Raw genomic sequence first — 21,245 nt, 5'->3', positions numbered from 1 at the left:
TATACATCTTAGTATATATACATTCAGATATATGTACTTGTATATTTTCTATGCCTACCACTTATGTAACTTGTAGAGAATTCGAATTCGAATATTTCCACATGAAAAGATCATCCCAAAATAACTACCTGCGACAAAATGTTTGCATTTAAAAACAATAATAAGAACAAGCCAGTAATTATATAATTTATTTTAGCTGAAAATGAAAAATCAGAAACGAAGTTTTATGTTTTCCCTATTTGTTGCTGCGTTCCAGGAAAACAATTTGACCAGAACAACAAACTTAATAACCAAATTGAAAAGCATTCCGTTTCAAAAACTTTCTGTCTGCACTTGTGAATGAGAAAATTTTATAAGTATATACCCGCACACATATATATATATATATATATATATATATATATATATAGGTGTGTGTATGTATTTATATTGAAAACGCAGCCGTGAAAACCCGAGCAGGAAATTGGAGCGTTAGGCAGCAGTAAATACTTAAATAATATCGAAAAACACAAGTTTCTTAAATGAAAAATGAAAATCAGCAAAACAAAAGCTAAACTGACATTCGTATTCATTTCAAATAAAAATAATTATTAAAAAAAAAATTGCGCATAAATTAATATTACATTGCTGATTGATTCAGATCCGCAGGGAAGGCATCGATATTTTATTTAGGGACGTAAGTAGGTGGGTACTGCGAATGTGTGGGCTACTATTAATTATATAAAGGAATTTTGGATTAAGTTTATATTTCATTATATTCCGGACAACTATTTGTGAGTGCATTTTTTTTTATATATAAAGGGCAGCCGTAAAAGTTAATATTATTCAAATTCTATTGCATATCCTACATAATGCTTAAATATGAAAGACCCTCATAATTAAAATCGCTTAGCAATGCAGATATTGTTTAATATATTTAATATGATAATTTTATTACAAAATTATTTAGCTTATTCAGGATTTGGTGTGGGACTTACAAATTTAAATTAATTTAAACATGGAAAACAACATAAATTGGCGTGAAGGGAAAATCATGGAACATGTGTCAATACAATGCAGTAGGACCGCATCTCAAAGTGCTCGAGTCTACTTCAGCTCAATGTCAAAGCCAGTGGCATTGAATACACTTGCAACTGCAGTGGAACTAGGTCTAGTGGCCATTGTTTGGGCTGTGTATGGCCAACCATCCGAATAGCCCACCACCACCACCGTCACCACCATCGCAAGCACATAACAAAAGAGGTACGCCACATACTATACGATACGGCATGTCATATGGCATATACAATTGCTTATATGTACATATATCTAAATATGAAAATCTAGGCAAATTGGCAGACAGCAGCACAAAGTAGAGAAGCCAAAAGGCCTAACGATTTATTTGCAAAACGTCGGTAGGTCTTGAGACAACAAAATATTGGGAAATGACGCTGCAACTGCAAATTGAGAAGTTGAAAGGCTTGGATAATTACAAAGCGTGGTCGATGACAGTGCGTGCGTATTTGGAGTCCGAAGATCTATGGACGGTTGTTGAGAATGGACCGGAGAACAATGAAGAGGTAGCTATTTGTCCAATATTCCATTTAGAGCTCTCATTTATTGCCCCAGTTAATCAATTGCAGTCACTGCTGAAGGATAAGAGAGCCAAATTCCTGATACTCTGCTTGATAGAAACGAAGCTGTGTCAGTTTATGGTCAGCATACGCACGGCCCGAGACCTTTGGAATTATTTGCGCACTCAGCATTCACTTCGTTAGGGCGTCCAGATTTTCTGTGCGAAATCGTGAAAAGAAACCAATAAAAATATGACATGTATATTGGCCCCAGCACTGTTTACCTCGCCTTATTGGGGCAGCTCTATTATCACGGGTTGTTCTTCCGGATCCTCGTCGAGTAAGCCCTCAAAATGCCAGTTTAGCTGCTTGACCAGTCTCTTCATAAGGCGCTCAGCGTTTACCATGAGACCACCAGCGTGGAGATTTACTAGCAGCTCGCGAACATCTTTGTAGACTGTGTTGTGCATGGTAGGCGCCATCAGCTCCTCAGGCAGATGCGGCAGTTGATGGGCCAGCACTTCGCTGTATTTCATAAAGGCTAGTTTGTATTTGCTAACAGCCGTCTCCGAGTGTGCCAGCAAGGCAAGCACCTTCCGCCAGTGGTCCAAAGATTCCACTGAATAGCCAACTAAAAAGAACACAAACGCCAGCTGCACCTCCTCAATTAGTGCATCGGAATTGTTTTCTAACTTTTCGAACAGTATGTCCACAGCTGCTATGCAGTCCATCGCATGTCGCGAAACATCCGCTGGAGGTGAATTCTGTGGAACACGTGTGGGCACAGCACAGAAACGTGGCGCAGTGCCCTGTACGGGCTTCAAGTAAGGCAGCATCTCACTCTCATCCAGCAGCAACTTGGCAGCTGTATTCCGTTTGCTGATGTTGTCCGCTCCACCACGTGGCCTGTCAGCATCCGTACAGGACTCTAGCTCAATGTTAGTACGAATTGTTCCCAATTCTGGGCGGCAGCGATTTACGCACGCCTCTGTAACGCTGCCAGTTAGATCTTTCCACTTACACACATAGCGATAGTCGTACGGGGCCAGAACGCGCTCAAGTTGTGCTAAGTTCTTTCTTATACGGGTACGCTCTAGCTCCGGATCTGCTGTCTGACGTGGTCGCAGCTCCTCCAATTCAATATCCCATTCACGTACAAGAATCTCATTAGGATGAAAGAAATGGACGAAGCCTACACGAGGCGCAGCGTCGCCATACGGACCGTGGGATGCGCACCACACATAATGCACACCTGGCGGTATCATTTTAACGCCACGAAAATCTGGACCAATGGTATACGAGCACAAGTCAATGCCAAACTCTGTGCCCACAGGAACGCCGGCTATGACCAAAACGGCGCCATCTGCTAGCAGGCGCAATGCTAATTCTGGATCCATTTGCATGCTGGAATTGTCCTTATTCATTGTAAATGTGTATCCTTGCGTATTTATTACTGTAATTCAAATATGAAGACAACTAGTTTCTCGCTCTGAAGGTATCTAAGTAATCGTTTACATTCATATGTTCATTTTGGAACATGTTCAGTGGAACTACTATTTGGTTTTTTGCTTGTATTTTAATTTTTGTCTAATTTTTACAAACACATTGCAGAAATGTAAAATGCACTAATTTCCTATCAAATTTTATTTAAATATATATATTTATATATATTTTAAGATAATTGAGACTGTTTTTAAAACATGAATGTTGTAAGCACGCCCGATAGGCTCCGTATTAATCGATAGTTTGTCAATTCTTAATCGATTTAACAAGTCTAATGAAATTCGAGACCGATAGAAAAGTTTTGATAAAGACGTTTGCTTGCTGTCGTCCAAGCGATCAATATTATATTTATTTTTCAGGCAATATTGCATAGGTTGCTATTTTCTTATTTTGCCGATAGACAATAGTCTTAATCTGAGTACGTCCGTTAAATTAGCTAGCAATCCCATATCATTTGTTTACGATAATGCTGATAAAATGACAGTAATTACGCTAAAAATGTTTTAAATAAATACAAGGTACAAATATTTGTAAGCTTAAAACTAATTATATGTATTATATATATTAGTTGATTTATTTACTACAAAATTAAGCAATTAGTACTGTAAACTGCGCTTAGTGCCTATATCGTCAAGTATCTGGCGCAGTTCCTCGTCTTCAAAGCGACCCTCCAAAGAAGGTATTAAAGCCTTAGCCTCTTCCGGCGCCTCCGGGCAGAGATTGCCCAGAGCGGCAAGTTCGAATTTGTGCAGTTTCTTTTGCATAAGTAAACTAGAAACAAGAAAATTGAATCAGAAGTTATGCTTATTGTAATGAGAGGCATTTTATGTTTACCTGCGTACGGACATAATGGTCTCTTTATTCTTGAATTTTCGAAAACTGTCTGTGTAGGCGTAGGTTTTCATGAAGACCTCTGAAAATTCCTGCTCTTCGTCAGCGGATTCATTTTGCCGTTTGCGATGATCCAGTAACATGTGCACCTCCGATATGAGCAGTGTTTCAGCATTCTCGAACTCTGAAAGACAACAACATGCGGTATATGAGAATAAATTAGATTGCGAAATTTTTCAATTCTCTTTGCAATTTACAAGTGAGATGCAACTGAATATAATGCTACAAGTTTAGCCAAAAGTATGAGGTCGAATGTGGCCATTTTCCACCAAGAAATCATAAATCTGACGCGTTTTGTTAACATCGATCTTAATAAGTCGCCGTGCATCGCCCAGCCTTAGATGCCCCAGCTTGGCTTGCTCTGCAATAAGCTGGTTTTTGTGCTCCAAATAGGCCTGTGGTATTAGACGCGCCACGCTACAAAGTGTACGTTCTCCTGCATCTAGCTTAGAGTATCCTGGCAGATCTGAAAAGAAAAATGTTGCTGTCAGTAGAGGTTTATGATAGTATAGGTTTATGATAGTTAATAATAAGCTTAATATTATACATGGCCAAAAGCATAAGCATGCATACATTCACTATACAAATGAATTTCTTATACATATATTTATATATATGAATATGTCAACATATTTGAATTGATTACCCGAAATATCCATTGGACTAGCCTTCCGACGCGGACAATGCATATACACTCTGGAGCTACTGCCTTGAGGCAGCTGGTCAACATTCTGGTTATTTTCGAAGTGGTGCACCAATTGCTGCCAGTCGTAAGCATCGTTTTGCCGTTGCCGTGCATAATCTCGCTGAGCCTGCTGGCGCTGCTTGTAAAGACGCGTATAAAGCGAGCCGCCGTAGAGAGTGCGCACGCCATGCTGCCGTATATCGTAGAGCCAGTGGAGTCGATTTTGTAATTGGCGATAATTGCGCAGCGACTCCACCAGCAGATCGAACTGAAAGGGTTTGCAAACTTGCATGAGGGCAAGGAAGCGCATGCAGCTGACATCGCTACGAAAAGCGCTCACATATTTGGTTATCCAGCTGACAGTGCGATTTGGCAGAATGAGACCATGGTCACGCATAATTTTGTAGCGTCGCTGGCGTTCTCTAAAAGTACATTGGCATTGGCTTGTAATTAAGGCAGGTTTCAATAAATGGGGCTGCTTCAAAATTACCTCAGACGATTGTTGTATGCACGGACTAGTCCACACTGCAGTGCCTCCACTAACTGCTGATCTGGTGACTCATCTTCAAGCTCATCATCAGCGTTTGCTCTTTGCTGTTCGATCATCACCGACAGCAGACCCTCGGCAGAGGAATCGTAGGGCGTGTCGAAATCTCCGCGTGCGCATCGATATCCTGCATTGATTTTAAACTGAATCGACGATATGTCATCGTGCCGAGGCGGCTCCAGGGATCGCATTTTGAATACATATGGCATGCGCTCGGGCAGGTAACAATTTCGTGCATGCTGCAAGCCGAGCAACCGCTCAAAGATGCCACCGAAATAGCAATCGTGATAGTGTCGTCGTACCTCCTCTGGTGAGAAACGTCGTTCAAGTGCATTGGCTATGGCATCCCAGTTGCCATAGCCATTTGTGTGTAAAGCTTGCAGCAGTGCACGCTCGTCTCGTGCCACCCAACCAGAATCGTTTGCAAACACCTGAATATCATCTCGAACTATAATGTAGGCATGGCTGTTGCGATGACTCCCGATTTCGCGACCTCGTGAAAAGCACTGCAAGCATATTAGGACGTCCAGGCATTCGGCACACTTGATATATGGCTCTGCGAGGCAACAGCGGCACATTGCACATAGAGTAGAGCCCGATGAGTGCTCGGCTTCGCTATCCTTATTCTCAACTCTGTCTACATTTTCATCGAGCTGATTGTGGAATGCAAGCTGATTATAATGAATCGTTACACACTTCGTTTTTCTATCAGCGCGGGCACGAGCAAACCTGGCAGATGAGCGCATGACCTCACGACTGTTAGCTTTCTCTGTAAAGAAGTAATTTAATGTTTGTTAAGGTGTACATGGCGCGCCATGTGGACCCCGTGGCTCTTGGTTTGCATCACTTGTAAGTTGCTAGTTGGGCTGCTGAGCCGTTTGTTATTGTTACCTTTTGGAAACTGCAGGTCTGCTGCATCCTCATCGACCATGTCCACTGGGTTCATAAAGGACATGTTGGTTCAACTTTATTTATAGGCTGATAAATAAGATTTAAAAATTATTTGCGAAGTTCGATTTGTTTTCACGCAATGCCGCTTTTTTACTAGTACTAGGGCTGCAAAAAAGACGCCTGCGATTGTAGCGTCTTGCAACACTGTTACTAGTTAGGGCTGCCAAATATTTTCTAGAGTCACTGCGCCCATAAAATACCAGTGATATGCGAGAACAATTTTATGTTATACAACACTGTCAATATTTAGCGGCATGCATTTCTGGTGTTATTCATATATTGAAGCAGCAAACGGTTCTGAAGCTATATTCGCTGTTGGAAAGTGATGAGCGACGTTGAGGTTGCGCCGCCCATAAACGATCCAGCAGAAAACCTTCCCAAATACTGTGACTTCTTTAAATATTTGCTTGTTGAGGAGCTGGTGCTGGAACCCGATTACCGACAGATCCATTACGGCAAGTGTGCCGTTATTGGACGCCTTTGTGCCATTCCAGATCATTTTAAACTGGAAAACGTGTCGATACCGCACCTGCCAAGGTAACTAACTACCTGCATATGCTTTTACACATGCTTGTACTCATCCTTCACCACTATATCACAGTGTATACAAACTGCCTACTGGCACTGTGTCCCTGCTCCTACTGAACTTCAGCTACGAGAACAGCTGCACAGGAAGTCTGGCTAACGGAGCGTACTGTATTATGCGTGGCGAGATTGTGCTATGCAACGTGCAAAAGCCGAATAGCCCCACTTTGACCACACGGGGTTTACACGAGCAATTGCTCCGATTGGACGACAACGGCAAAGAGAGGTCCACGTTATTAGAAAACGTGCAGAAAACTCACAAGCCTGCGCTGTACGTATGGCACTCAAGTCGGATTGACCAGGCCGAGGAGTTAATTCAACGTCGACTTGAGATTCGTGTGCTGTGCAAATAGACAGATATCAAGAAGAGCCAATGAAATGCATTCTCATTTTTTGACCACGTCACGCAGCAATCCTCAATTTTATACATTCTCTCAAGTGTTTGACCGGCAATCGGCAAACTTGGATCCTCTGTGGAAAGAGGAGTTACAACAATCGGCTTGGCTCAGTTTCTGGGAACGCGAAGGTCACGAGTTTCTGGAAGAGAAGTGGCACAAACAATATCCCGAATATAAGGAGGCAATCGAGTTAGCCACAGCCGAGGAACAAGCAGCTTGGCAAGAGTTGTGGGTAAAACACGCCCACGATCAAAGCGCACATTTCTGGCACATCTTTTCATGTGTCTTGGAGAATTACGAACGGGACTTGCATAATGGTCTGCAAGATGTTGGTCAAATCTTAAGCGATATAGACGATCAGTTTTCGTATTTAGAAATACATCAAACCGACGCCAGTACAGCAAGTACTGAATGCAGCGAGGCGGATCAGGAATACCTAATCACTAACGACGAATCTCTTGGCGAGGAGCAGCAGCTAAAACTGCTTGGATTACCCACATCTTTTGGTGCAAGGAGTACAAACGACCGACGAAAGCCAAAGCAGAAACTCCCAAGTGAATCTGAGAGTGAGAGCGACTCAAATCGTTTAAGCATGTCCAATGAAAAGGATGAAATTCAGCTTGACCTCAAGTCGCGGGCAATTAAGAAAACAAAGCGACAAAAAAACTCAAAAATCCCCCAATTTATGCGAGATGATAACCTTTTGCTTAAGTATTGGTTCAAGCGCTTCTCGCTTTTTTCACGCTTTGATCAGGGCATTCTCTTGGATCGCGAAAGCTGGTTCTCAGTGACTCCAGAGAAGATTGCCAAGCAGACGGCTAGGCGTCTCGCCAGCGACGTCATTGTGGATGCATTTTGCGGCTGTGGCGGCAATGCCATACAATTCGCCAACACCTGTGGCCGCGTAATTGCCATCGACATTGACCTAAAGAAATTGGCGATGGCCAAGCAGAATGCGTCTATTTATGGTGTGGCCCATAAGATTGACTTTGTGCATGCGGACTTTTTGCAGTTTGCCCGCACCACACGTTTGCGACCCGATGCGATTTTTCTGAGTCCACCCTGGGGTGGACCGGACTATCAGAAACAGCAAACTTTTGATATTGAAGAGAATTTGTTGCCGCTGGGCGCGAGTCCCTTGATGGAACATGCACGACGGCTAACGGAGAACATTGGATTCTTTTTGCCACGCAGCTCCAATATTAAGCAGGTGATTGCGCTAACGCATGCGGGTGAGCAGTGCGAGGTGGAGCACAACTATTTGGATACGCGTCTGGTGGCAATCACAGCCTACTATGGCAAGAGCTTGGTCATGAAACAACGGCAGAAGACTGATAAATGACTATCAGCATGAATTTGGGTTACATTTTAATACGTTGGATTAAATCGTGTTACATATAGCAAAAGAAGCTAATATCGATCAGTTGTACTACTTAATAAGTAATTTCTATTTCTTTAACTTTATCGAGCTTTAGATTTAAGTATGTAAATAGACTTTACTTACATAAATTAAGCACATTGTTCACTTTTTGTGATTAGACATAATTATAGTTTTTATACGTTGGATTAAACTGTTTGTGGCTCTTTCAAAGGTCTTAAATTCTATTGTAACCGCATTGATAACAATTTTACTGTGCGACTGCTGCGACTCTTTCTGGCAAATCCCGCTTTGTTGATGCACCATTCTGCTCGCAAAATAGTTGCCAAGTCACCGGGCAGAGCGTAAGGACTTTATCCAATTTAGACAGCTTAAACATGCTGTTCTCTCTCTCTCTCTATCTCGTTCTCTCCGTGTCCTGTGCAGCCCCGCTCAGTTTGTGTGTGGTAAGATTGCAGTGACCAGTGGTCATAACCGTAACGTCCCTCCTCTCCATTGGTCCGAATGTGACTTTTAATTAAAAACGCAAACGGAACTAAACTGGCGTCTATTTTTAAGAACTTTGTGAAACAACTCTAAGCCTGGCAACCGGGCGGGGGGGCAATTAACATGTTCCATGTCACAAAAGTTTCACATAAATTCCAGCGTAGACCGAACAACAAGGGCAACAGCAACAACCCTTTTCGCCGTTAACAACATACTTAGAGCATCCCTTGGGTGGGGCTGTATTTGCGGAATTTACAGCTACCTAAATAGCCAAACTCTGCTCTCCCTGGATATCATCATCAGTATTTTCGCTCCTGCTCCCTAATTAGTTTGATAAACTTATCACTCGCCCGAATGTAGCTTTAGCAATTTTAAGTGTATTATTTTGATTGAGTGAAATATTATATAGCAGTTACCATTATTTGTGATATAATATTCTTACATTTACTCATTAACTATAACTATTAAATTTTACTCATTAACTATATTGTTTTTCTTATTTGATTACTTTTGTTTTTTTTTTTTTTTTTAATAAAAAATGAATTATGATTAGGTGATTTTTTATATAAAAAAATTTATTTAATTTATATAAGTATACTTTCAGTATATTCTTATTATTATTTATTTTATTTTAGTATTTCCTCTTATTATTTCTACTAAGTTTGTCTTTCGAGAATGTCTTGAAAATATTTCCTCTTAATATTGCCTCTTAGTTTTTCTCTTAGTATTTCCTCTTAGTTTTCCTCTTAGTATTTCCTCTTCTTTATTTCCTCTTAGTATATCTCTATATCTATATATGTATTTCTTCCAAGCTTTTCTCACAGTCTTTAATGCTTAATTGAACGATTACTTCATGTCACTTCACTTTATTGCACTGCACGATTGACCCCCACCAGCCCTGGGCGACTGAAGAAGTGCTCCAGCTGTTGCCCTTTATATAGGGCGACTTTCACTCAGTCACTAAGTCACACTCAAATGTTGAGCCCGGCGCCAGGTAGAGATCGTGGTTGTCGAGCTTTCAGTAACCAATCCGAAGACTCTCTGCTGCCTCAAGCACTTTAGCTTCGTTCGCTTCGTAGGAATCGTTGCAGCCGAGCTCTATGTGAGCAATGGGAACACTCTCTGCTGCTCAGTCTAGCTTCGTAAGCTAAATATAAATATCAAATGAATACTACTACATACACCTAGACAATTTAAATGATCTTCTGTAGCTCTACTTTGTCCAGAGAGTCATATGGAGAGACAGATTGTGAATTAGACAGAGAGACGGACAGAGAGATGTACAGACATACATACAAACAGATATATAGACAAACACGCATAGTTAAATCGGATAACCTCATTACTTGTTACATATATGTGTGATATGCTAAATATTTAGCATATATACATTAATATTTATAATTATTAATTAACAGAAGAAACTACTGCCTACTTCTGTTATATTTTTCTCTTAGGACTTCTGCATAGTCAGCCTCAATTTCTGGCTTTTATTCCATACATATTTTAAAAAGGCTAGATCTAGCCTGAAATCGGCTAAACTGGCGACACTGATTGCAGCTTGTGTTTACTAGTGTATGGGAATGTGCTTTCTCTTGTGTAAGCAGAAAAGCAGAAGCGAAGTATTATTGAAATATCAGTCTCTCTCCCTGAACCTTATAGGGGATCTCGTAGTCAAACAGTGTCGACTAGAGCTATCTTACGTGTTTTATTATTGTGAAATAAAATTTAACAATTCCAATATACTAAGACCTTATTAATCTGATATGATTTACATAGTATGTGTATATAGATTTCAGGTTGTTTTACTCATAAATCAGCTCTAAATGAAAATTTTGGTCTGTTCCGGCTGCTCATCATGGTTAATTAGCTGCGCGCAGAGGCTGCACCTGCACAATCGCATTTTCCACTGTCTGTGGGCTTCGTTGACGGCCTAATCGCATTTGATATTGTCAAAACTTGTAGCACAAATAAACCACCCTGGCGTTTAGGTTTGGGCAGGAGCTTAGCCCTCGTCATCGGCAACATCGTCAAGTGGCACAAATTACAGATCAAACATGCAGTCAGAGCTGCAGTTGGACTTCTCCGACGGGGTGGGATGGTACGGTGCGGGACGGGGCGGGGAGAGGCGGAGCGACCATTTATCAAGACCGTTGACAATATTACGCTTAAAATTAAATAGCGTAATAAAAGGGTGACTTAATTTGTTTTTGCCCAGGCAGGCGCCACCACTCACGATTACGGGAGATGATGAGCTGTGAACACGTGTTTGCTTTCTAATAAAATATTTGCCATATAAACAACGACGACGGACCCAAAGGAATATTGCTCTTATATCCTTGGTCTTCGTATTTTATTATTGAAATCTGTTTTTTTTTTATATATATGTCAACCCCTCAGCAATTACGCGTATCTAATAACGGTACCAGACAGTATAGTCCTACATAGATTTAAGTAGCCGATAATGCCTCGATTGACGCGTGACGCAATTTGTTTGTCTTTTATTAACATTTACTTTTCTGTATAGCATTTCCTGACTGTGTGAATGAATTGTCCGAATCTCCTAGCGATTTTAAGCTTAAGCTCTAACAACAATTTCATTTAGATTTGAGCTTGAGTGCCAACCAGACAAAGAAGTCTATCGCAATGAAATAAATTGTTTTATATTATTTTTTTATTTATTTAACTGACATACAGTAAATAATCGTTTAGTCATATGAGCTTTACCTAAAATAATATGAGTGCTCTTGTTATTTACCAATCTTAGCTGAAGAAACATTATAATCTGATTGACTTAAGACATAAATCAGTTGAACTCTACCCATTTTACCCATATTGTATATTGATATTTGGGAGATTGTAATAATAGAATAAAATAAAAATACTTCAATACACATTAACATGCATGTTTATTTATTAATTAAATATAGATAATATTATTGAAGTATAAGTTCGAAACTTGTTGTATTTGTATTTTGTACACAATCTTGATACAAGCTTTGGTGTATATTTTACGCAGATCAACCGGTGCCTAGGGTATTCCCTAGTTGACGCTACCGACTAGAGATTTCTGACTTGTTTTAATAGCGTAATCATATAGCTGAGATATTTTTTCGATGCTATCAATGAAAGAGAATCGAATGGGAATGCATGAAACTATTCCAAAATGGCGGCACATTTGACTTATTGATTAACCGTTATTCATGGCTTGGGCATTAAAATTAATAAACGTTGCCCAATATATGTATATGTATATATACGTACAACCACAGCAGCAACAACAACAACAATAGTAATAACAATAACAATAACGCAGTGCCCGAGCACTTGCGTACAAACCAGCAACCACAACAATACCAACTTTGTCTCGGAGCAATAAAAAATGCCAAGTATATCCACAAAATAAGAGCAATAATATTTAATAAATGTGCACACACACACACACACTCACACAAACAATATGTTTTTACTTTGGTGGTTGAATACGAAAAACCATAAATAAATACAGGCGCGCAAACAAACACACACACACACACACATAAAAGCAGCGAGCGAGAAATAAGCGCATAAAAAGATTAAAACGTGTTGGCATCTCTGTGTATATACATACATACATAGGTAGGCAGGCAAGCTTTCTCTGTATGTGTGTATGTGTGTGTTATTCCCTTTTGGCTGAATGCTTGAGCAAGGCGAACAGGCGAGCGGGCGGCCTGTCCGACTGGGTAGGCATGGGCGCGCAGATAACTTCCGCATCCCTGGCATCCCCGCCCACGCCAACCCCCGACATCATTTTCCGTGGCATTTCGGTGAAAAAGAATGCTTTTGATCTTCACAAGCGAATGATTTTTAATATGACTTTTTGCTGCTGATGACGCTGAGGTCGTTCGACGCGTCGCCTTGTTGCTGCTTTCAGCTCCAAAATATGTTTCCCAAATGCTTGATGCAGGCACCGAGGCAGAGACGCAGCGAGTGAAGTGAGCACAGACAGTCAATCAGTCGATGTCCTTTTGCACGGAGTTTTTTAGCCCGCTGCTGCATATAATTAATCAGCTCAATTAAATGGCAATGTAATGCACTTTGGGACACACACACACACACATACAAGCACACAGAGAGGACAATCACATATGCGCACACATACAAACCCACACAGATGCATAACCGCAGCTCCTAAAATTAGGCTAGTTCAAAGGGTCTCATTTGCTGTTCGCTGAGGTTGGGAGCATAGCGGGGTAGGGGGTGGCATTTGGGCACAGGCATAATGATGGTAATTTGTTGGTTTGGCCAAAAGAGCAAACGGCACGCTTGGAATTTCAATTAATTTCCATAATTTCCAACGCTTTATGAACGAACAGAACAGAAGCAAGGCGAGGCGAGGCGAGGCAAAACAAAGCAAAGCAAAGCGAATGCGTCGCGATTACGAGGGTGTTTTTTGTTCAGCCAACAAAGCTGAGCTGAAACCATTGGAATCAAGGGCTCCTGTCTGCCTATCTGTCGGACCAGCCCCCTTCCCTAATGTGCGAGCGTGAGTTCGTCCCAAGATGAGCACGACCTTAAGGTGAAAGTTGTCCTTCTCTCATCATCATTATCGTTAGCATTATCATTATCATGGAGAATAGTATATACTAGTTGCAATCCAATTTTATTAAGACAATACGGACAGCTCAGGCTTTTGGCTAAGACAACCTAATTGCTAAACACGCATCGAACACATGTTACTCAGGTGTGCAAAGGAAAGCTTAGTTACTTACGATAAGCCATAGCAAAAGCGCGTTTTTCCTCAATATTGTAACAAATCGAAATGTTAATACAATAAATAGTAAAGTAAACTCTTATACGATGTTGTGAAGATGCTCGGCCTCAAAAGTTGATTTTCAACTGGCAGATTGATCTGTAAAAATGCTCAAAGTGTACAATTTTATTAGGTATTATCAATATTAATTTAAAGAGCCCCATTGAATTCATATAAAATAAGGTTAAGGCTCAGTTCTAAACGTTTTGGACTTTAAATGTGCGTTTAGAGATTCATACCGACTTTTATTATTTAAAATGTAAACACGAGTACGAAAAATGTTATATTTTTATTAATCCCAGAATAGATATAAAAGAAATGAAATCGAAAGACCATTCTCTTCACAAATATATTAACGCAAATTCACAATTGCCTACGGTTATAATCTTTTTTTTTTGTTATCAGAGATTAAAACTAATACTGTTTTTTATCTCTCTATCTTTCTGTAATTCTCTATTAATTTATTTGTTACTTTTTCCTACTTCTGCTTCAATTTTAATATGCAACATCCTTGCTTATATGGCGCTCTCATATCAAAGCCACATTAATTATAATAAACAAACAAGCAGGAATAATCTATCCTACAGCCCAACTTTCAAATAAACTTGCCTCCGCCGACTTGAGTTGTTAAAGATATTGCATATTGTATGCATATACAAAACACACGGGCAGCATGCTAGACAGATTTAGCTAGATGAGTTCTGGCTATCATCCTAATCACGGATACATAATATATTCCTCTCATACCTATTCAGAAATAAGCTTTGTTCGCTGAATTCGCATTCTACAGGAGTTACGGTAAATGTTTTAAAAATAAAATGTATCAACAATTAAAGTTTTAGGTGATTTATTAAAATTTTTGAGAAGTAAAATTCGTAATAGTGTTGAGGATTGATCTCGAAAAACTCATCATCAAGTGAGCATTTGAGCTAACGGTAAACACAGTCGTCGGCTGATCGCACATTTGTCTCTAGAATAAGAAACCGAATGTTCTGGATTATGAAATAGACGCAAACATAGAAGCATAAGGAGACATCCAGAACATTCGATATGCAGTAGAAGTAGGTATATAAGCGAGCTGTAAGTCGAGCCAAAGTTCATTCAGTAAGTTCATTGTGTAAGATCAATGTCAGTGTGTCGGCTCGGTTAGTTAAGTTCAAATCGTCGCTGTACGTGAAGAAGTGTACTTGTTACTGAATATTGTGTTAAATAAACTTTTTGTGTTGCGCCTACATATACCGTGTTTCATTTAAGAAAAACCTTCAACAGGTTATGGGCCCAGACAGTGCTAAACGTGTAATGTAGTGTGAAATCGAGTGCAAGTACAAAAGTGAATTAGTGGCAAATTTGTAACTAAATAAAGACAATGAAAATGGAGCCATTAAATATGAGAATTGAACGATTACGCGACAAAGACAATTGGCATTTGTGGTGTTTTATGATTCGTACGCTATTGGAAGAAGACGACGATGTTCTTGCCGTTTGTGAAGGTAGTTTGACGTGTCCGACACAGGAGTCTGCAACATACGAGAGAGACTCGAAAAGGTTCTTGAAAGCTGATAAGACTGCAAGGAAAATAATTATTCATTCTATCGAGAGAAGACCGATGGAATTGATTGTGAGCTGCAAAACAGCAAGAGAAATGTGGATAAAATTGAACTCAGTGTATGATATGAAATCAGAAGAAAATTTATCGGCTATTCAGAAACAGTTTTTTGATTTCAAATGGATTGAAAGTGAGAGTGTGGACTACAATATTTCAAAGTTAGAAGTTTTGTGGAGCAAGATGAAAAATCTTGGAAGTGCTGTGCCTGAAACAATGTTAATGTCGCGAATCCTGTCATCTTTGCCTCAAAAGTTTAACTATTTTCATAGTGCGTGGGATTCGGTCGAAGACAGCAAAAGAACATTGAACAATTTGACGACTCGTTTAATGACAGAAGAAATGCGGTCAAAAGAACAAGAAGTGGTACCTGAAGAGTCAACAGCGTTAGTTGCCGGCAACGAAAAAAATAAAAGAGAACATGAAAATAAGAAGAAAATTATGAAGTGCTATAACTGCGGCGTGATGGGACATCTGAAGAAGGACTGCTACAGGTGTTATATATGCAAGAAGAAAGGCCACAAGAGCAACACCTGTCACCAAAGGAGAAATGCAGGAAGTCAAGCGGAAAATAATCAAGGAGAATCGGGTGAATCATCGAGGAAAGGATTGATTGCGAGCAGGGACGGCAGAGAAGATGACGTGTGGGTGATCGACTCAGGAGCTTCTAATCACATGTCAAGGCGTCGAGATTGGTATTCTACTTATGAAGAATTTTTGGAGCCCCTGAGGATAGGCGTAGGTAACGGTAAATATATCACGGCGCACGGAAAAGGTAATATTGATATTGAAACTTATGTCAATAATAATAAAAGGGCGACGACAATGTTTAATGTTTTGTATGTTCCGGAAATAGTTTACAATTTATTTTCTATTATGTCAGCTGCAAAAAGGGGTGTTGATTGTCTTATTAAAAATAAAGGAACACAGTGTTTGTTGAGACGTGATAATAAAATAATTGCAACGGGTTCTAGGTTCGGAAACTTATTAAAATTAGATGCGAATGTTTTGATGCCAAAATTGTGTAATTTAACAAGAAAAATAGAATCGAAAGAAAGTGATTCTTTACAAGTATGGCACGAGAGGTTTTGTCATCAAAACGTTCGACATGTTCGCGATTATTTGAAAAATAAGAATATTGATTTTCTAGAAAATGATTTCTTTTGTGAAGGATGTGCTTATGGGAAGCAGCATCGGCTAACATTTCACAAAAATATTGACCGTGCAACAAAGACACGAGAGATAATTCATACTGATGTTTGCGGTCCGATAGAGGTAGAGTCTATTGGTAAAAAGTTGTATTTTGTTAGCTTTAAAGATGATTATTCAAGTTATCGGGAAGTTTATTTTATACGTCATAAGTCAGAAGTATTTGAAAAACTCCAAATTTTTATTCAGGCAATTCAGAATCAATTTCATGAAAACATTAAAGAAATTCACAGCGATGGGGGTAGAGAATATATTAATAAAGAAGTTAAATTGTTCTTTAATAAGAAGGGAATAAAACATATTGTTAATGCTCCTTATACACCTGAACAGAATGGAGTTGCGGAACGTGAGAATAGAACTATTATTGAAGCTGCACGATCAATGTTGCATTCTAATTCTGAGTTACCATTATTTCTATGGGCAGAAGCAGTAAACACTGCAGTTTATGTAATTAACCGCACAGGTCCAACAAAACATGGGAATGAAACTCCATATGAGTTGTGGTTCAAGAAAGAGCCAGATATCGGAAATCTTAAAATTTTCGGGACTGAATGTTTTGTACATGTACCAAAAGAAAAAAGGAGAAAATTAGATAAAAAGTCTATTAAAGGATTTATAGTAGGATACGTTGAAAATTGCAAAGGATATCGTGTATATGTTCCAAATATGAGAGATGTAATTATAAGTAGAGATGTATGTTTTAAGCCAGAAAACTTTACAGCTCAGTTTAAAAGGCCTGAAATTTTAGTTGACAATTCTGAAAGTGAGACTAATGAAAGTGAATACGAAAATAATAAAATTGAAGATGAATCAACTGAACATAATAATAGTGAAATGGGTCGGCGATTGCGAGATAGATCACAGATTCGTATGCCAGATTTTTATGGTTGCCCTGTTACATTTATTACACAAAGCTTGCCTTTAAATTATAATGAAGCGTTAAAGTCTGATGAAAATGTATCTGAACAAAATAATTGTAATGCACCTTACCGCGAAGCAGTAGGAAATTTAATGTTTTTACAAGTTGTTTCAAGGCCAGATATAAGTTTTTCTGTTAATGTAGTTTCCCGAGAGCTAGAAAACCCGAAGCAGCATCACTGGACGTTAGTTAAGAGAATATTTCGTTATTTGAAAGGAACGATGGATTTGGGAATTTTATACAGTAAAATTAATAATATTTTTGAGACATATAGTGATGCTGATTATGCAGGTGATAAGAAAACTCGGAAATCTACATCTGGAATTTTGTGTAAATATGCGAATGCTGCAATAACGTGGCAAAGTAAAAAAACAACAATGTGTAGCTTTATCAACAACAGAAGCCGAATATGTAAGTGCAGCTCTAGCAAGTAAGGAAATGATATGGCTAAAGAAATTGTTTTTTGATTGTAACATTAATTTAAGTAACTACATCTTGTTTATAGATAATATAAGTGCGATTAAGCTAATCAAAAATCCTGAATTTCATCAACGAAGCAAACATATAGATGTTAAATATCATTTTGTACGCGATTTATTTGAGAAAGATGAGATAGATGTAAGGTATGTAAAGAGTGAAGAGCAGATCGCTGACATTTTTACTAAAGCTTTGCCAAAGCCCAGATTTTTGTATCTAAGAGAGAAATTGGGAATGAAGAATAAGGGACAAATTTGTTATAGAGATGTTGAGTTTTAGGGAGGGTGTTGAGGATTGATCTCGAAAAACTCATCATCAAGTGAGCATTTGAGCTAACGGTAAACACAGTCGTCGGCTGATCGCACATTTGTCTCTAGAATAAGAAACCGAATGTTCTGGATTATGAAATAGACGCAAACATAGAAGCATAAGGAGACATCCAGAACATTCGATATGCAGTAGAAGTAGGTATATAAGCGAGCTGTAAGTCGAGCCAAAGTTCATTCAGTAAGTTCATTGTGTAAGATCAATGTCAGTGTGTCGGCTCGGTTAGTTAAGTTCAAATCGTCGCTGTACGTGAAGAAGTGTACTTGTTACTGAATATTGTGTTAAATAAACTTTTTGTGTTGCGCCTACATATACCGTGTTTCATTTAAGAAAAACCTTCAACAAATAGATATTACAATTCCTGCTTTGTTTGACATTAAAAAAAGATAAATAGATTTTCATTTCAATTCATTTTATTTATATTTACAAAAAAAAAAATAAAAATAAAAATAAAAAGGAAATGTAAATTCAAGCGAATATAGTTTTTATATGTTTATTATAATACTCTTACTAAGTATGAATACATCATATAATCAATAGCTAATAGTGCGACTAGTGTGAATTTTACCTAATTTTCTGTAGCCATATTTTATATTTATTCAATATAAATTCCATATGTACTCCATTGCCAATAGCTCGAATTAGTGTTCATAAATTTTTTGTAACCATATTTTAATTTGTTTAATAATAATAATGATATAAAATGTTTCACTTTTCAAGTACAATAGTACACCGTTTGATATTAATGTTTCAGCTTGACGTGCCACAAAAAGCACTGGAAAATGTTTAATTAAATGCGCAGCAATAATATGCAATTAAAAACTCAGTTATTATTATCAAAAACCAAATAAATTTCTAATTACAACAGCTAACGGGCAACGCTCGCAAGTTCTGCCATTTGGTTATTTGGCTGAAATTAATTTTTGGGTTAGGTGCGCAGCATTTTCAAGGGGCGAAGGCAACAAAAACTCATTTCGACAGCGGTGGCCACAGTTCCAAATTGGAGTGCCTATGACCACTAGCAGCAGTAGCAGCAGCAACAACAACAACAATAACATCAACAATAACAATGGCTGCATTGGCCAAAACAGGATTTAATTAAAAACTCAAAATGGCGGCTTAGTACCTGCTTTGCGTTTGTATTTGGCTTTTGTGAAGTGGCCCGGCGAATGGGCGAATCGAGAATTTTGTAAATTGCGCTCATTATGGGTTTTGATTTTTGAGTGCCAGATGAGTTTCTAATTAATTTTTGCGCTAGGCATTTATTGAAAAATGCTCGCATAAAACACACAAACCCACACACACACACAGCTATCAAATTGTTGCAGTTATATGAAGCAAATGAGAAAATGACCGAAATAAAACAAATTTAATGGCGTTTGTTTCGAGCCACTGCCCCAAAAGCCATAAAAGGCATTCTATACAAATTCATCCAAAAGGCAGATAACATAGCAACATCAACAACAACAACAACAAGAACAATAGCAGCAACGGCAACAACAATTTCTAAAAAAAAGGAAAAAAATCGACATTATAAACAACATTATTAAAAACATGCCGCAAATGTTTTACTGCGCTCAAATTTTTGAGTCCATTTTGTTGTCGACGCTGCTCCGTGAGTGGGTGGTTGGGTGGTTGCTGGGATGGCAGGCGGACTGGCTGGCTGACTGGCTGCCTGCCGGGCTGTACTAAGCTCATAATGATGTTCAGCGGGCAAATTAATACTGCTGTCTCGCTTCCACTCTGGCAAGCTAATAATATTAAGCGCTGCCAAAAGCGGGAGTAAGAGAGAAAAAATGAGAGAAAGAAGAAAACGGAATTGGCTTGTGTGTGTGTGCGTATATATATGTATATATGTACATATGTATATAAGTTCTACAAGGTGCTGTTAACAATCCGTGTTCGTGTGTCAAAGAGTATATATATATATATATATATATATATATATATGTGTGTGTACGTATATGTATTGGTGGCATGCAATAACGCAGTGCTCAATAATAATAAAAATATTTCGGAGCAATGCGATGGGATAAAGAAAGTCAAGCTATGCGATAGATATGAAAGGAGTATAAGTATAGGGATAAGTATGAGCTTAAATATAAGAATGAGTATATATAGATAAGATTAAACCTAAATCAGTCAACATACTTGAGTTTATGATAGAAAACGTCATATAATATTCATTTATTTTTATATGTACTTCGCTTGTTTTGTACACGCAATTTACGCTCTACATTTCCAGATAAGTATGCAATACTTTTTTAAAACCCTTATTTTTATTCTAATGAAAACCGCAGTTCACTCCTGTCGCTCTAACGATAATATAATATGGCTTTGTTGCTCTCTGCCTCTCTCTCTCACTCTCTAGTGCTGCTCCCCATTCCAGAAATTTGCGTAATAATTCATAATGAAAAAAGTTTTTCCATCCCATACTTGCCAGTTTTTCCTTCGCTTTCACGCTATATGTATACGTATATAAATATGCTTTTTTATTTGAAAATAAATAAATATTAGGGCCATAGCGAGGCAGCAGCAACAAGAACTACATTATTATCGTCATTATGATGAGCCGCCTTCGCTAACGGCGAAGTTTATCAAAAGGCCAAGTAACAATGGCGATGGCAGCGGCTGAGACTGAGACTGCGACGCCTTCTCGTTCCAGCTCGCTTCATACAGATGCACGGACACATGCGCAGAAGCAATGTACACACACACACACACACACACACATACTCGTGCATATGCATGTGCATTCACACACAGCTTTACATGGCCACTTGTAACGTGTGGAATTTGTTTACCCTTATTTCATTACAAAGAAATATTAAAATTGTGGTAAATAAACAAATTTCGAAAATTTAAAATGTATAAATACTTTAGCTGTTTACACATGCACACACGCACTTACCTATGCATGTGTGTGTGCACATATACATAC

At 38.7% G+C, this 21,245-nt stretch overlaps 5 protein-coding genes across 6 annotated transcripts; 3 read left to right on the top strand and 2 right to left on the bottom strand.

Annotated features, from left to right (window-relative positions):
* Nucleotides 1-895: 895 nt before the first annotated feature.
* LOC6573803 (protein AAR2 homolog) lies at nt 896-3,306 on the bottom strand. The gene is made up of 2 exons (XM_001999826.4): nt 1,838-3,306; nt 896-1,771 (listed from the first exon to the last, which is right to left on the bottom strand). The coding sequence occupies exon 1, from the start codon at nt 2,975-2,977 to the stop codon at nt 1,844-1,846; it is 1,134 nt and encodes a 377-aa protein (XP_001999862.1). The 5' UTR covers nt 2,978-3,306; the 3' UTR covers nt 896-1,771; nt 1,838-1,843.
* On the top strand, nt 1,425-1,829 carry LOC6573802. The gene is made up of 2 exons (XM_001999825.4): nt 1,425-1,559; nt 1,623-1,829. Exons 1-2 carry the CDS (start codon nt 1,425-1,427, stop codon nt 1,755-1,757), a joined length of 270 nt encoding a protein of 89 aa, XP_001999861.1. The 3' UTR covers nt 1,758-1,829.
* A 275-nt stretch (nt 3,307-3,581) lies between the features above and the next one.
* LOC6573805 (DNA-directed RNA polymerase II subunit Rpb4) lies at nt 3,582-6,266 on the bottom strand. Of its 2 annotated transcripts, XM_001999828.4 has the most exons (5): nt 6,071-6,266; nt 5,123-5,948; nt 4,594-5,054; nt 4,145-4,413; nt 3,976-4,071 (listed from the first exon to the last, which is right to left on the bottom strand). In XM_001999828.4, the coding sequence occupies exons 1-4, from the start codon at nt 6,132-6,134 to the stop codon at nt 4,178-4,180; spliced, it is 1,587 nt and encodes a 528-aa protein (XP_001999864.1). In that variant the 5' UTR covers nt 6,135-6,266; the 3' UTR covers nt 3,976-4,071; nt 4,145-4,177. The 2 variants fall into 2 exon arrangements, with proteins under 2 accessions (XP_015022623.1, XP_001999864.1); XM_015167137.3 differs by lacking the exons at nt 4,145-4,413; nt 4,594-5,054; nt 5,123-5,948 and adding an exon at nt 3,582-3,827 and having other exon boundaries at nt 3,891-4,071; nt 6,071-6,248.
* An 87-nt stretch (nt 6,267-6,353) lies between these two features.
* On the top strand, nt 6,354-7,068 carry LOC6573806. The gene is made up of 2 exons (XM_001999829.4): nt 6,354-6,667; nt 6,732-7,068. The coding sequence occupies exons 1-2, from the start codon at nt 6,456-6,458 to the stop codon at nt 7,066-7,068; spliced, it is 549 nt and encodes a 182-aa protein (XP_001999865.1). The 5' UTR covers nt 6,354-6,455.
* A 25-nt stretch (nt 7,069-7,093) lies between these two features.
* LOC6573807 (trimethylguanosine synthase) lies at nt 7,094-8,704 on the top strand. Its single transcript, XM_001999830.4, has one exon. The coding sequence runs from the start codon at nt 7,094-7,096 to the stop codon at nt 8,453-8,455; it is 1,362 nt and encodes a 453-aa protein (XP_001999866.1). The 3' UTR covers nt 8,456-8,704.
* Nucleotides 8,705-21,245: the final 12,541 nt, after the last annotated feature.

The sequence above is a fragment of the Drosophila mojavensis genome, unplaced genomic scaffold, assembly GCF_018153725.1.
Source record: "Drosophila mojavensis isolate 15081-1352.22 unplaced genomic scaffold, ASM1815372v1 contig_16, whole genome shotgun sequence".
NCBI classification, from domain to species: Eukaryota; Metazoa; Arthropoda; class Insecta; order Diptera; family Drosophilidae; genus Drosophila; species Drosophila mojavensis.
The sequence above is the reverse complement of the archived record's forward strand: the minus strand, read 5'-3'. Positions and strand labels throughout refer to the sequence as shown.